This window comes from Poromitra crassiceps (assembly GCF_964638095.1).
Source record: "Poromitra crassiceps genome assembly, chromosome: 20".
Lineage (NCBI taxonomy): Eukaryota > Metazoa > Chordata > Actinopteri > Beryciformes > Melamphaidae > Poromitra > Poromitra crassiceps.
Window position 1 is genome coordinate 30226194 of NC_139637.1, and position 15595 is coordinate 30241788.

Genomic DNA, 15595 nt, shown 5'->3' on the forward strand with positions numbered 1-15595 from the left:
CACATGACAAGACAGAAAACATGAGAGGAGTAGTAGTTAATGTATCTTTCTAACATATAATTATCTTCCTATGTAGGTGCAGACACATGTACCTTTCTAACATATCTTCCTATAGTTGCAGACACATGTACCTTTCTAACATATCTTCCTATAGCTGCAGACACATGTATCTTTCTAACATATCTTCCTATAGTTGCAGACACATGTACCTTTCTAACATATCTTCCTATAGGTGCAGACACATGTACCTTTCTAACATATCTTCCTATAGCTGCAGACACATGTACCTTTCTAACATATCTTCCTATAGTTGCAGACACATGTACCTTTCTAACATATCTTCCTATAGCTGCAGACACATGTATCTTTCTAACATATCTTCCTATAGTTGCAGACACATGTACCTTTCTAACATATCTTCCTATAGGTGCAGACACATGTACCTTTCTAACATATCTTCCTATAGGTGCAGACACATGTATCTTTCTAACACATATTCCTATAGGTGCAGACACATGTACCTTTCTAACATATCTTCCTATAGGTGCAGACACATGTACCTTTCTAACACATATTCCTATAGTTGCAGACACATGTATCTTTCTAAGACATCTTCCTATAGCTGCAGACACATGTATCTTTCTAAGACATCTTCCTATAGGTGCAGACACATGTACCTTTCTAACATATCTTCCTATAGTTGCAGACACATGTACCTTTCTAACATATCTTCCTATAGGTGCAGACACATGTACCTTTCTAACACATATTCCTATAGTTGCAGACACATGTATCTTTCTAAGACATCTTCCTATAGTTGCAGACACATGTATCTTTCTAACATATCTCCCTATAGCTGCAGACACATGTATCTTTCTAACACATTCCTATAGCTGCAGACACATGTATCTTTCTAACACATCTTCCTATAGCTGCAGACACATGTATCTTTCTAACATATCTTCCTATAGGTGCAGACACATGTACCTTTCTAACATATCTTCCTATAGTTGCAGACACATGTATCTTTCTAAGACATCTTCCTATAGTTGCAGACACATGTATCTTTCTAACATATCTCCCTATAGCTGCAGACACATGTATCTTTCTAACACATCTTCCTATAGTTGCAGACACATGTATCTTTCTAACACATCTTCCGATAGTTGCAGACACATGTATCTTTCTAACACATCTTCCGATAGTTGCAGACACATGTATCTTTCTAACACATCTTCCTATAGCTGCAGACACATGTATCTTTCTAACATATCTTCCTATAGTTGCAGACACATGTATCTTTCTAATACCTTCCTATAGTTGCAGACACATGTATCTTTCTAACATATCTTCCTATAGTTGCAGACACATGTATCTTTCTAACACATCTTCCTATAGCTGCAGACACATGTATCTTTCTAACATATCTTCCTATAGCTGCAGACACATGTATCTTTCTAACATATCTTCTAGGTGCAGACACATGTATCTTATTATCTTCCTATAGGTGCAGACACATGTATCTTATTATCTTCCTATAGTTGCAGACACAAATATCTTTCTAACATATCTTCCTATAGGTGCAGACATGTATTTGTCACGCTCTCCTCCACTCTCCCCTCCTGCTAGTGTGGACACATTCCCCATATGGGAGCCTGTCTTCTCTTGTCATCACTCATTCATCCATCCATCCATTTATTTCTCTGCTATAAGTCTGCCCACATATCCTCCTATAATGCAGACATTTTCACTTCTCTGTTTTGCCTCTCTTCTATTGAGTATTATTGCAGAGGTTAGCTTTTATTCATACATAAATATCACCCACCCACTTCCCTGTAATGTACAAAGCAAAGTACACAAGGGATAGTTACATCAGATCCTGTGGCTTGGTAAATACATTTTGCTTCTATGTTTGCATGGTCCCACCTGCCCCCTTCCCTTGTATAACACTCATTACTCACCAAGCGGCAACCTCCATCTTGTAAAGATGAAGCCAACACGGAAGTGCCCAAAACTGCCACTTGAGGCTGGCTCCCCATAGACCCCCATGTTAAAAGCCCAAATTTACAGCAGAAATAAAAATACTGTATGGCTGTGATTTTTTTACATCAGCGGTCCCCAACCACCGGGACCGGTACCGGGCCGCAACGCATTTGGTACCGGGCCACGAGCTCGGTCCAAAAAAATAAATAATAATAATAATAATAATAATAAATTAAATAATAATAATAAACATAGGCTATAATAGGCTATGTGTGTGGTAATTGCATTGAACTTGTATGTCTCTGTATGTACTTGTCGCTGACCTTTCATGAGTGCAACCAATCAGAGGATCTGCACTCCACTCTACCTCCGCTCTACCTCCCGTTGGGAACTATTTGTGCACAATTGGCATGCGGCCTGTCTGTGCGCACTCCAGAGCAGCATTGCAGCGCCTGCAGCCTGCACCTTTCCTCAGCCCGGCGCCCACAACACACACACGCACAGGAGGTCATTAATGGTGATGGCCCGTTGATACATGTGCGGGGTGCAGCGAGCTTGAGAAATGTCACTTGTACGGCAACCATTTTAGGGCATCCTCCTCCGTCAGAGTATTGGCTATCATTCCTGTCTAAGCGTTGTCAGTTGTCATGTCTCCTAGTAAACCATGTTGAGTGTGCTCTGAAACACCTTCAGTCCTCACACGAAAACGCTGTCATTCTTCCTGCATTACTGTTTCACTCCTCACACAGTCAGTCATCGCACAATACGGCGTCACTCGTCAGTCATGTCTCCTCACGTCTCACATGAAAATGCTATCATTTCTCCTGCAACGTGCCTCAGTTATCACTCAAACTAGCTGCCAGTCATCACTCCTCACGTCTCACATGAAAACGCTGTCATTCGTTGTTTTTGGTTGTTCTTCCGTGTGTGATTGGGAAACCGCAATATGGTATATATATATATATATATATACAGTATATATATATATATATATATATATATATATATGGTCTATTGTCATCAAACATTAAACTAGATGGTCCTCTTACTATGTTAATTATGTTGGGTCTCATAGATTACTACTTTAATCTATATTGTAAATATAAAAAGTTGCGCCTTTATTTTTAAGGCAAAATCACTCAACCGGAAGTTAAGTTGTAAAAAATTGTTGCTGAATTAACGGAGGCGTTCTTGCGGTTTCCCCATCACACACGGAAGAACAACCAAAAACAACGAATGACAGCATTTTCATGATACGTGAGGAGTGATGACTGACAGCTAGTCTGCAGGAGGAATGACAATGTTTTCGTGTGAGACATGAGGAGTGATGACTGACGAGTGAGGACTGACGAGTGAGGACTGATGACTGACGAGTGTGCGGCGCAGTGCCAGAATAGGCGTTGTGGCCTTAAACGCTATCTTCCCCACTGGCGTTAATTTAGTGCTTAGCGCTTTTCAAAACCAGGCCTTATTCAGTGCGCCGACTCCCCTACCAAAGCCACACACAGACACACATGTGAAATCTCCCAGCATGCATTGAGGCTAATACATTTTGAGAAGAAATAGCAACCAAATCAGCCTAAGTAGGCTAAGTGGTAGATAGAAATAATATAGAGCATTTCAATATTGGACAAAATAAAACATAAAAATCAAAACACAACCCTATGTGAAACATATATGTAATCCAGGTGGCATATATATCCGTCGCAAATACAACAGGGTATAGACGAGTGACAACCGTAACACGGTTGTACTGTGATGTCCGCTCCAACAAGACTTAGCTTAGACACGTACTTTTTCAATAAAAACACATTTATGCCGTGACTTTACATAATGTAGGCTATATTTATGTGCATCATTTAGCCTGTGCTGTGATGTGCAGGAGCAGCAGGTAGCCTACAAGTTATAAAACTTCCTGTCCTGAATGAGCCGAGTGGGGGTGCTTGTTCACTTTTGTGAAAGTTATGTTTACAACATAAAGATCATGGAATTGGATGCTATCAGGAATGTCACAGATAGTTAACGTTCTATATTGTAGGCTACAGGGAGACAGCATCAGCCCTGCTGAACAGAGCTGTATTTGCCTGGCCGTAGGTTGAATTGTTTTATTCAGGCTATGATCTGTGATGTGCTGAGATATCCAAATTGGCATGAAGAGATGACAGCATGCAGCCGCAACCCGGACTGGATTGAGTGGATCGGAGCTTCGAAAGGAAGAATGTCATTGCGTAACTGCAGTTCACCAATGATCACAGTTGTGAATAATTCTACGCCTAAAAGGCGTGGTTAAATGGTTAAGGCCGGGTTTAGCGCCGAGGGGAAAATAGGGACTGCGCCTGACCACGCCCACTAATAGCGCTGCGCCTGGCCTTAAACGCTATTTTAAGGCCAGGGGGAAGATAGGGCCCCACGTCTGCAAAGAGAAGTCTGATTGTATAGAAGTCAATGGGAAAATAACCATACTTCTCAATTGATTCATTACCTAAGCAAACACGTTCCTAATGAGTTTATGGTCTCAAGCACTAGTCTTCTTCAATACAGCATGATGTTCACATTTAGAGTACAATATATGATAACGTAGACCAGAGGTTCTCAAATGTTTTTCAGCCAAGGACCCCTTACAAGATAGAAAATATACCGGGGACCCCCTCATTCTGATTTGTGATTTTGGGCTAAGCTTAATTGTTTCCACGGTAACGTGCTTGACTTTTAATTTGATAGGTTTGTTATTAGAATGTAATCCATGAACCATTTTAGATTTAAAGCATAAACTATTTTCGTTGAACTATGAAGATTTTGCAAAAAAAAAAAAAAAAAATTTTTTTATTACATCACATTTACATTACGTCATTTAGCAGACACTTTTGTTTTGTCCAAAGCGACTTACAATATCACAATTTGTCAACAGTACAGAAAACCACTATGCAACACAATCAATGACAGCCAAGATATTTTGATAGACTAGCACCATGTAGGAAGTAGTTTGAGAAGGAATAAGTAACATGTAGCATTTTATTTTTTAATAAAAAAAAAAAAAAAAAAAATTACTTGCAAACTTTTCGCGGACCCCCTGGCAAAGTGCCACAGACCCCTGGGGGTCCGCGGACCCCCATTTGAGAACCACTGACGTAGACTATGCCGTAGGTTGCCTGTCCAGTGATCACGCAGCTGAGCTCGGCGATCAGGGACTAATAGCAGGCGGTGCTGCAGCTCAGGTCTCACGCTAGCTGCTTTTGTCAAAATGCCAATCTGGAGGCTTCAAAACCAATGGGTGATGCCACGGTGGCTACAGTCTGTCCATATTGTTATACAGTCTTACTGACCCATTTTTTTCTCTCTCTCTGCTCCTCTAGGTGTCGAGTGCATTGTGGTTTTACCAGAGCCCAGGAGCTATTGGGACCCGGTCTTCGGCACCTGTGTCTTCCTCTTCTCCTTCCTCATCCCCGTGGCCATCATCAGCATCTGCTACAGTCTGATGGTTTGTTTGTTTATTTGTCTGTTTATTAGCTTCCCCATTAGCCATTACCCTAGGCAACAGCTGGGGTCCACATTGAACACAAAATACATACAGTACAATACAAGAAATCAAGATCAAATGAGAAGAAAACTTAACAATGGGCAATTTTGAAATCGGCTTATTAGGCCGCTAGTTTGGTGCGACTCTGGCCCCTTGTTGTGTGTGTGTGTGGTTGTTGTGTTGTGTAAGGTTGAGCTGACACCTCGGGGGTTAATGTCGTATGAGCTGGTGCCTCTGGATTAATGTTGTAGGAGCTGGCACCTCGGGGGATAATATTGTATGGGCTGGCGCCTAGGAGGTTAATGTCGTATGAGCTGGCGCCTCGGGGGTTAATGTTGTACGAGCTGGCACCTCGGGGGTTAATGTCGTATGAGCTGGCGCATAGGAGGTTAATGTTGTATGAGCTGGCGCATAGGAGGTTAATGTTGTATGAGCTGGTGCCTCGGGGGTTAATGTTGTATGAGCTGGCACCTCGGGGGTTAATGTCATATGACATGGCGCATAGGAGGTTAATGTTGTATGAGCTGGTGCCTCGGGGGTTAATGTTGTATGAGCTGGTGCCTCGGGGGTTAATGTCGTATGAGCTGGCACCTCAGGAGTTAATGTTGTATGAGCTGGTACCTCAGGAGTTAATGTTGTATGAGCTGGTACCTCGGGGGTTAATGTCGTATGAGCTGGCGCATAGGAGGTTAATGTCATATGAGCTGGCACCTCGGGGGTTAATGTCATATGAGCTGGTGCCTCGGAGGTTAATATCGTATGACATGGCGCCTCAGGGCGTTAATGTCATATGAGCTGGCGCCTCGGGGGTTAATGTCATATGAGCTGGCACCTCGGGGGTTAATGTCGTATGAGCTGGCACCTCGGGGGTTAATGTCATATGAGCTGGCGCATAGGAGGTTAATGTCATATGAGCTGGCACCTCGGGGGTTAATGTCGTATGAGCTGGCAACTCGGGGGTTAATGTCATATGAGCTGGCACCTCGGGGGTTAATGTCGTATGAGCTGGCGCCTCGGGGCGTTAATGTCGTATGAGCTGGCGCCTCGGGGCGTTAATGTCGTATGAGCTGGTGCCTCGGGGGTTCATTACATTACATTGTCATTTAGCAGACGTTTTTTTTTTTTTTTTTTTCAATTTCAATTTTCAATTTCAAATTCAATACAATTTCTCGTACGAATAGTATTAGCAGACGCTTTTGTCTAAAGCGACTTACAATATCACATTTTGTCAACAGTACAGAAAACAACTAAAACAACAAAACTATTTTGATAGACTAGAGTAGCACCATGTAGGAAGTAGTTTGAGAAGGAATAAGTAACATAGCATTAGTAGGTTTGAGAAGGATTTTTATTTTTTTTTATTAAAAGATGTTAGTTCAAGAAGGGCCCAGGTGTAGCCTGAAAAGGTGAGTTTTTAGTGTCCGCCGAAAGATTGGCAGCAATTCGGCAGTTCTGACTGAAGGGGGGAGCTCATTCCACCATTGTGGCGCCAGGAATGAGAAGAGTCAGGATGAGTGACTTTTGAGCCCACGTAGCGGTGGAGGAGCGAGGCGATCTGGACGGGTGGAGGAGCGGAAGGAGCTATGCGAAGTTTGGAACTTGACCATAGCTTGCAGATACAGAGGGGCTGTCAAGTGAACTGCCCTGTAGGTCAGTACCAGTGTCTTGAATTTGATGCGAGCCAAGATGGGAAACCAGTGAAGGTCACGGAAGAGGGGAGTGACATGAGAGAATTTAGGTTGGTTGAACACCAAACGGGCTGCAGCATTCTGAATGAGCTGAAGCGGTCGGATGGCTAAGGCAGGTAGCCCAGCCAGAAGAACATTGCAGTAGTCCAGGTGGGAGATGACAAGTGCCTGGACCAGGAGTTGTGTCGCTTCCCTTGTGAGAAATGGATGGATTTTGCGGATGTTGTACAAGGAGAATACAGGAGCGAGCAGTTTCTGCGATGGACGCTGAGTTGGAACGCTGGTTCTCAAGGATCACTCCAAGGTTCTTAGCTGTTTGAGAGGGAAACACAGTAGTGTTGTCAATGGAGATGGGAAGGTCAGTGAGAGGACAGTCTTTCCCAGGGAGGAAGAGTAGCTCTGTCTTACCAAGATTCAGCTTGAGATGGTGGGCAGACATCCAGGCACCAATGTCTTTAAGGCATGCAGCGATACGTGGCTCGATTTGGGTGTCTGAGGGGGGGAAGGAAAGGTAGAGCTGAGTGTCGTCAGCATAGCAGTGATAAGAGAAGCCATGAGATGAGATCATATGGCCAAGAGATCTGATATAGAGAAGGAATAGCAAGGGGCCCAGGACTGAGCCCTGGGGCACACCTGTGCTAAGAGTACAGGATCTGGATAGGGATCCTCGCCATAGAACCTGGTATGAGTGGTTAGAGAGATAGGAGGCAAACCAGGAGAGTGCAGATCCTGAGATACCTAGATCAGAGAGAGTGGAGAGAAGGATTTGGTGGTTCACTGTATCAGCTGCAGACAAGTCAAGGAGGACAAGGACAGAGGGGAGGGATGAGGCCTTAGCAGTGTGTAGGGCCTCAGTGACTGAAAGGAGAGCTGTCTCAGTAGAGTGAGAAGCCTTGAAACCGGATTATAGAGGAGGTCATTCTGGGAGAGATAGAGAGAAAGTTGTTCAGAAGCTGCTCGTTCGAGGGTTTTGGAAATGAATGAGAGAAGAGAGACAGGACGTTAGTTCTGGATGACAGTAGGGTCAAGGGAGGGTTTCTTAAGCAGTGGCTTGACTCTAGCAGGGTTTAGAGGACCTGGCACAAGACCAGAGTACAGAGAGGAGTTACTAAGGGTGGTGAGGAAGGGAGATATATCAGTGGAGATGGATTGGAGAAGAGAGGAAGGGATAGGATCAAGGGGGCAGGAGGTGGCATGGTTAGCCCTCACAAGCTTAAGGACCTGTTTGAGGGGAGCGAAGGAGGTAAGCCGGCAGGGGTCGGAGAGTTAGTGCCAGGAGTACTGCAGTTATTGCCTGGAGGGGGGAGGATGAGCTGATGTCATCCACCTTCTTAGCAAAGAATGTTACAAAATCATCAGCAGAGAGGGAGGATGGTGGGGGAGGTGAGGGAGGGTTGAGGAGAGAGGAGAAGGTGGAAAATAGTTTGCTGGGGTTGGAAGCAGAGGACTGGATTTCAGAAATGAAGAAGGAGGTTTTTGCTGTTGAGACAGCAGAGGTAAAGTTAGAGAGGATAAGATGGTCAGCAGAGAAATCTTTGGGGTACTGTGTTTTTCTCCATTTCCTCTCAGCTGCCCGAATCTCTGTTCGATGACTTCGCAGAGATTCAGACAACCAAGGAGCAGAGGGAGAGGATCGAGGAGGTTTCGAGGTGAGAGGGCAGAGAGAGTCAAGAGCAGAGGAGAGAGGATAAAAGAGTAGTGGAAGCCTCCCGAGGGGATAGGAGAGTGAACTGCTCAGCTGAGGGGAGCAGGGAGAGGACAGCCGAAGAGAGGGATGAGAGTGAGAGAGTGTTTACGTTGCATCGGGTGGTGATAGTATGAGTGGGTGATGGCAGGGGGTTGGGGAGGGAGATGGGAAGGGATAAAAAGTGATGATCGGATACAGGGAGAGGAGTGACAGTGAGATTGGAAGTGCAGCAGGATCAGGTGAAGACCAGGTCTAGCAGGTTCCCTGCCTTATGAGTGGGTGGAGATAGAGAGAGGATGAGAAGAAGTTAAGGAAGAGGGGAGATTGCAGGGTTACCACCTGGATGTTGAAGTCACCCAGAAGAATGAGTGGAGTGCCATCCTCAGGAAAGACGGAGAGGAGGGTATCCATCTCATCAAGGAAGTTACCAAGCTGACCAGGCGGGCGGTAGATCACCACAATGTTGAGCTTGACAGGTAAGGATACAGCAACTGCATGGGACTCAAAAGAGGATATAGAGAGATGAGAGAGAGGAATGACCGTGTGGGTCCATTTCGGTGAAATGAGGAGTCTGGTGCCTCCCCCACACCCAGAGGCTCTGCGGGTTTGGGAGAAAGAGTAAGCAACAGAGAGTGCAGCTGGAGTAGCACTGTTTTCAGGTATGATCCAGGTCTCTGTGAGCGCTAGAAAGTGGAGGGATTCAGATAGACCATGAGCTGAGATGGTCTCAGTTTTCTTAACAGCTGACTGACAGTTCCTGAGTCCTGCAGTAATAGTAAAAGGACTACTTGTGCGCTTTGGGTAGGAAAAATTACCTGGGTTACTACATCTGAATATGCCGTGTCTACGGTGTCTATGGGCTGATGTTACAATGGGGATGGGGAAAAGACACAACAAGATGAGCAGGTAGTTAGTCAAAGAGAAGTAACAAAAAACCCTATTCTCTGGCCTACCCTCGATGGACTCCCGCATATAGACTCCCTAGTCTTTGTGCCCAGAGGCTGCCGCTAGAGCTGCCACTCTAGAGTGACTATGCCAAGAAATACTAGCCTGGGAGGGGGCGAGGCCACACCCTTGCAAATTAGCGTACAACTTCACAGCTGAACAATAAGTCCAGGCCTAGCAGAAAAATTAAACAGCTTTAAAGGTCCTATCCGTAAGTTCTAACTATTACTGACACTGGTGGCCGTTAGAGTAACTGCAGGCAGCGTGTGAACGAGCTGACGCGCGGGCACCATACTCGCACGCGCACAAGCAGCTGCCTGGCAACAGCAGACTGTTGGTTGCTTTGCTCATAAAAGTCACTTGAAAACGGCAACCTGGACAATTTATCGGTCAGATCAGCCTTGAGATGCCCAGGAAGGATTCTGGATGAATTATCAGACGTTATTGTGGCTGGCACAAACATGCCACTGGCATGTTTGGTCATGGTTTGGCTTGCATTGGCTGCGGGGAAATGGATAATGATATTCACGTTACCGTGAGCCAGGAACTACCCTCCTTCCCCTGTAGTAATGCCTGGAGTTGACCAAATTGAACAATCAAACAATGTTTCATAACCATAACGTTAGGCATATTTATGACTGTTATATTCATTATCCACACAAGATGGTAACGTTATTAGTGGAGCTCGGTGGTCATTTCTATAAATCTAAATCAATATGTATTACTTAGCATCAAGCTAACGTTATACTAATGTGCAGTCCCACTGCAGCTAACTGCAGTCAGAGCCTTCTCCCCCGGTACCGTCTAATAGTTGACCAAACTGAACAAACAATGTACCATAATAAGCATAACAGACAGTAACGTTAGGCATATTTACGACTATTACATTAATTATCAACACAAGATGGTAACGTTATTAGTGGGGCTGGTGGTAATTTCTATAAATATAGCTAAATCTATTAGTTAGCCCGTATAGCATCAAGCTAACATTATAATAATGTGCAGTCTCACTGCAGCTAACTGCAGTCAGAGCCTTCTCCCCCGGTACCGTATAATAGTTGACCAAACTGAACAGCCAAACAATATTCCATAAGCTTAACAGTAATGTTAGGCATATTTACGTATAGCATCAAGCTAACGTTATAATAGGCAGTCTCACCACCGCAGCTAACTGCAGTCAAACAATAGTGTTCCATGATCATAAGCATAATGGTAGTAATGTTAGGCATATTTGCGACTGTTGCATTACTTCACACAAGACGGTAATGTTAGCGGAGTTTCTGACCAGGTGGTAAATCCATTAGCAAGCAGCTAACATTATCTGGTCAAAACCACATTACAGCAACTACAAGCAGCAAGGTCCCTCCATGAACTGAAAACACAGCCCCGACTCTAGTTTCCACCCGATGTCGGTCACATTGCTGTCTGGCCAGACGGTCATCACTAGATAAATATGTATTTCTTTTTGTGTGTGTGGAATTTTTGCTGGAGTCTGTGTTGTTGTTACGTTAGCCACTTCCTGTTAGCCGTCTTCTTCGTTTGTATTTCCGCCGGAGCCAAGAGACAGGCTTGTGAACGCGCAGAACGTCACATCCGCCAAATTTGCCGGGAAAGTATAACCCGTGGCCAGCATGAAAATCCTGCAATATCTTTGCAATGGGTGAACGCAGAGAGAACCGGGTGGGCTCGTTTTTTAAGTTACGGAACGGCGCATTCACTCATTGCTAATAGAAAACACATTTATTTTCCGGCCAAACTTACGGATAGGACCTTCAAGCACTCAGTATCAATCACTGACTAATTACCCAGTATAGCAGAGAATGTGCAACAATACAAGTCTACTCACCAACAGGCAGCAATAAAATCCACCAGAAACCAGGCTGACAGAAAGTTAGAAGCAGAGTGAGAACCTTCTGAAGACAAAATGTCAGACTGCGATAAAGCATCTAGCTCACTGATTATATAGCAGGGGGCTAAGCCACACCCTTGCAAATTAGCTTACAACTTCACAGCTGAACAATAAGTCCAGGCCTATCAGAAAAATGAAACAGCTTTAAGCACTCAGTATCAATCACTGACTAATTAATTACCCAGTATAGCAGAGAATGGCAACATTACAAGTCTACTCACCAACAGGCAGCACTAAAATCTACCAGAAACCAGGCATATGAAATGTCGTATGAACTTGTATCTCAGGGTTAATGTATTAGCTGTCACCTTGGGGGTTAATGTCCTATGATCTGGTGCCCCGGGGGTTAATGCCATATGAGATGGCGCCTCTGGGGTTAATGTCGTATGAGCTGGCACCTCGGGGGTTAATGTCGTATGAGCTGGCACCTCTGGGGTTAATGTCGTATGAGCTGGCACCTCTGGGGTTAATGTCGTATGAGCTGGCACCTCGGGGGTTAATGTCGTATGAGCTGGCACCTCTGGGGTTAATGTCATATGAGCTGGCACCTCGGGGGTTAATGTCGTATGAGCTGGCACCTCTGGGGTTAATGTCGTATGAGCTGGCACCTCTGGGGTTAATGTCATATGAGCTGGCACCTCTGGGGTTAATGTCATATGAGCTGGCACCTCTGGGGTTAATGTCGTATGAGCTGGCACCTCTGGGGTTAATGTCGTATGAGCTGGCACCTCTGGGGTTAATGTCGTATGAGCTGGCACCTCTGGGGTTAATGTCGTATGAGCTGGCACCTCGGGGGTTAATGTCATATGAGATGGCACCTCTGGGATTAATGTCGTATGAGATGGCACCTTGGGGGTTAATGTGGTATGAGCTGGCACCTCTGGGGTTAATGTCATATGAGCTGGCACCTCGGGGTTAACATCGTATGTGCTGGCGCCTCGGGTTTGTAGTGAAATTTATATTCTCTGCATAAAGATCAATAAACTAGAATTTAAAAGGTATAACAATTATTTATTTACAGAAACAGAGTCTAACACAATCCTGGGCACCTCCTTTTCTAACAGACTGACCCCGTGCTCAGGTCGTTCACACCTTATATCACTTCTGAAGAGAAGCCATGTTTAGGGCACCCTACTGCAGATACAACGCCCTCTAAGCAAAGGAAGATTAAGCAACTGCATATATATATATATATATATATATATATATATATATATATATATATATATATATATATATATATATATATATATATATTCCTCCACAGGGGTTAATGTCATATGAGCTGGCGCCTCAGGTGTCAATAAAAAATAGTGATTTGTGATTTGTCTTAGCCCCCCCGGGCCAGGCAGAACCATCATGGCCCCCGGGCTGCATAATGCCGGGTGTGCTCTATAGACGGTTTTCATGGAAACGTTTCAAACCTAACTCATGCTCTGTCAGTAACTGCACTAGCAAACACTGAACAGAAAGTAAGCTGGCGGCTATTTAGAATGTTTATGTTGGCGAATTGAAACCATCTATAGGTGGTAGGAATGTCACAATATTATCATTTCTACTTCAATACCAATACAGAGGAAAATATCGATACTCGATACCATTTTCGATACCACGGGAAGGGGGGCATAACGACACATCAAGAGGCATACAAATAAAGTTAGACAGACGCACACTTCTCCATAATCTATGCCTGATAAAACTTTGAACTTAGACAGCAGATTACCCCTGCTCTAGCCATCAGAGCACGTTTAGGTGGTTGAAGCAACAGATACCCACCAATGACAGGGAGCAAGAAATCTGTGATTTTTCATTCAAAGAAAGCACTGATGACATCAAAACTGTTGCAAATGAGTATTGTATCCATTTCAAATTTGTAGTATTGATACTTATCGATCCTATCAATAACTTTTGCAAATGAGTATTGTATCCGATTCAAATTTTCAGTATTGATACTTTTCAATACTATCGATACTCTTGACAAACTTAATAGGCGGGGGGTCCAATTACTTTTCAGCATCGGGTGTCGGCTTCACCACGGATTTGGGTGGGGGTAGTTGCTCTCTAATGACAGGCAGGCCCTGTGAGCATATTTGTGATTTATTTTTCGTAATGTTTATCTATTTGTATGATGTCGTTTAAGACATTGATTGTGACAAAGAGAAGATACTAGGACAGAGAGTGAAATGCTGTCTATTATTGACTGTTTTTATCCTAAGTCATATTTGAATTTTGCAATTTGTTTTAAATGATCGTATGATGTTATGCGTTACTGTCTGTCATCATAGGTCAAGCGTCTGCGCAGCGTGCGCATCCTGTCTGGCTCCAAGGAGAAAGACCGTAACCTGCGACGCATCACGCGGATGGTCCTGGTGGTGGTGGCAGCCTTCGTGGTGTGCTGGACCCCGGTGCAGATCATGGCGCTGGCCCAGTCTCTGGGCTTCAACCTGGGCAGCCTGTTCACCCTGGTGCTGATGCACTTCTGCATCGCTCTGGGCTACGTCAACAGCAGCCTCAACCCTGTGCTCTACGCCTTCCTGGACGAGAACTTCAAACGCTGTTTCCGCGAGTTCTGCAACCCATCGCCGTTCCGCCTCGACACCCAACAGTCCGGCAGGTAGGGATGGGGATTGATACATGTTCAAGACAGCTCGGAACTCTGAAGTTTCAACTCGGAATTTCTGACCTCTGACATACAGTAGTTGCGTTCATGCTGTTTTTAAGTTTTAGTTACAAAAGCATACACAGGTAGCTGATTTCATTTGTAAAACTAGCTGTTGAATTCAACATATTGCTATAATCAGAGCGAAATATAAACAATATAAACACATATTATACATTATACATACATTACATTACGTCATTTGGCAGACGCTTTTATCCAAAGCGACTTACAATATTGCATAATTACACTTCAAATTAGGTCAACAAACACTTTCATGACGTCAACTCGGACAAACCAGAGCTCTGAAATGATACACAAATTTCTGACCTGTAATTCCGACCTCGACAACTGTTCAATAAATTTTCGCAGCTAATTTTTTCCCATGTTCCGAGTTGTCTTGAATGAGATATGAGACCTGGTTCCAAATTTCTCAAAACCTGAAACTCAATAAGCTTACATTATTTATATAACATATAACATTTTATAACATGATTTATTATTTATTCTAAAAGGAAAAAAAGGAAGGTCCGCACACTGGAGCTCCAATTACCTTTTGATTAAGCCATCCATGGCTTAATCAAAAGGTAATTGGAGCTATTGTACTGTTTTTTGGTTGCTGCACCTGCTTTACAATCAATTACTTTGTTATTTATTCTAAAAGCAATATCAGTTATGTTTATTGTCATCTCATCTTTCCACCAAACAATAGAAATGTATCGGTAGTGGTATTGATAAAGACTCATTAAGCAGTCTCGAAAATGGTATCAATATTAATAAAAAATTAATGATCCCCATCTAGGATGAGGAGCATCGCCCGGGAGGTGGCGGCCGCCTACAGCTGCAAGACGGGAAATGGCGGGGGGCCCGGGGGAGGGACACCCAATCCCGCATGACTAGGCGTGGAGCTTCCTCTGGTGGGGGTGGACCCCCAGCAGAGGGGAGAGATCCCGGGGACGGGGAACTCCAACACAGAGCTCACCCAGATCACAGCACTCTAGCGGCGCGAGCCCTCCCGCCCCCCAACAAGACGACTGGCCTGGGGCGGGGGGGATGGGGAGGGGAACAAGGGGGGGCGCATCGATGATTGGGTTGGGGGGGAAAGGATTTAGGGATGGGGGCGAGGAACAATGAGAAAGGATGAGACACTGCCATTTCTCAAGACTTTCTGAGTTGCAGAGTTGGCGTATAGAGATTGGTAGCAAAT

General features: G+C 44.4%; 1 protein-coding gene across 1 annotated transcript in view; it reads left to right on the forward strand.

The window, feature by feature from the left end:
* Positions 1-15284, forward strand: part of oprl1 (opiate receptor-like 1) — a gene marked incomplete at both ends in the record, with an annotated part of 173696 nt that extends 158412 nt beyond the window's left edge. Inside the window, 3 exons of the mRNA XM_083657120.1 lie at positions 5337-5461; positions 14015-14343; positions 15191-15284. Of these exons, the coding sequence (XP_083513246.1) occupies positions 5337-5461; positions 14015-14343; positions 15191-15284 (548 nt within the window). The remainder of the gene's footprint in view (positions 1-5336; positions 5462-14014; positions 14344-15190) is intronic.
* Positions 15285-15595: the final 311 nt, after the last annotated feature.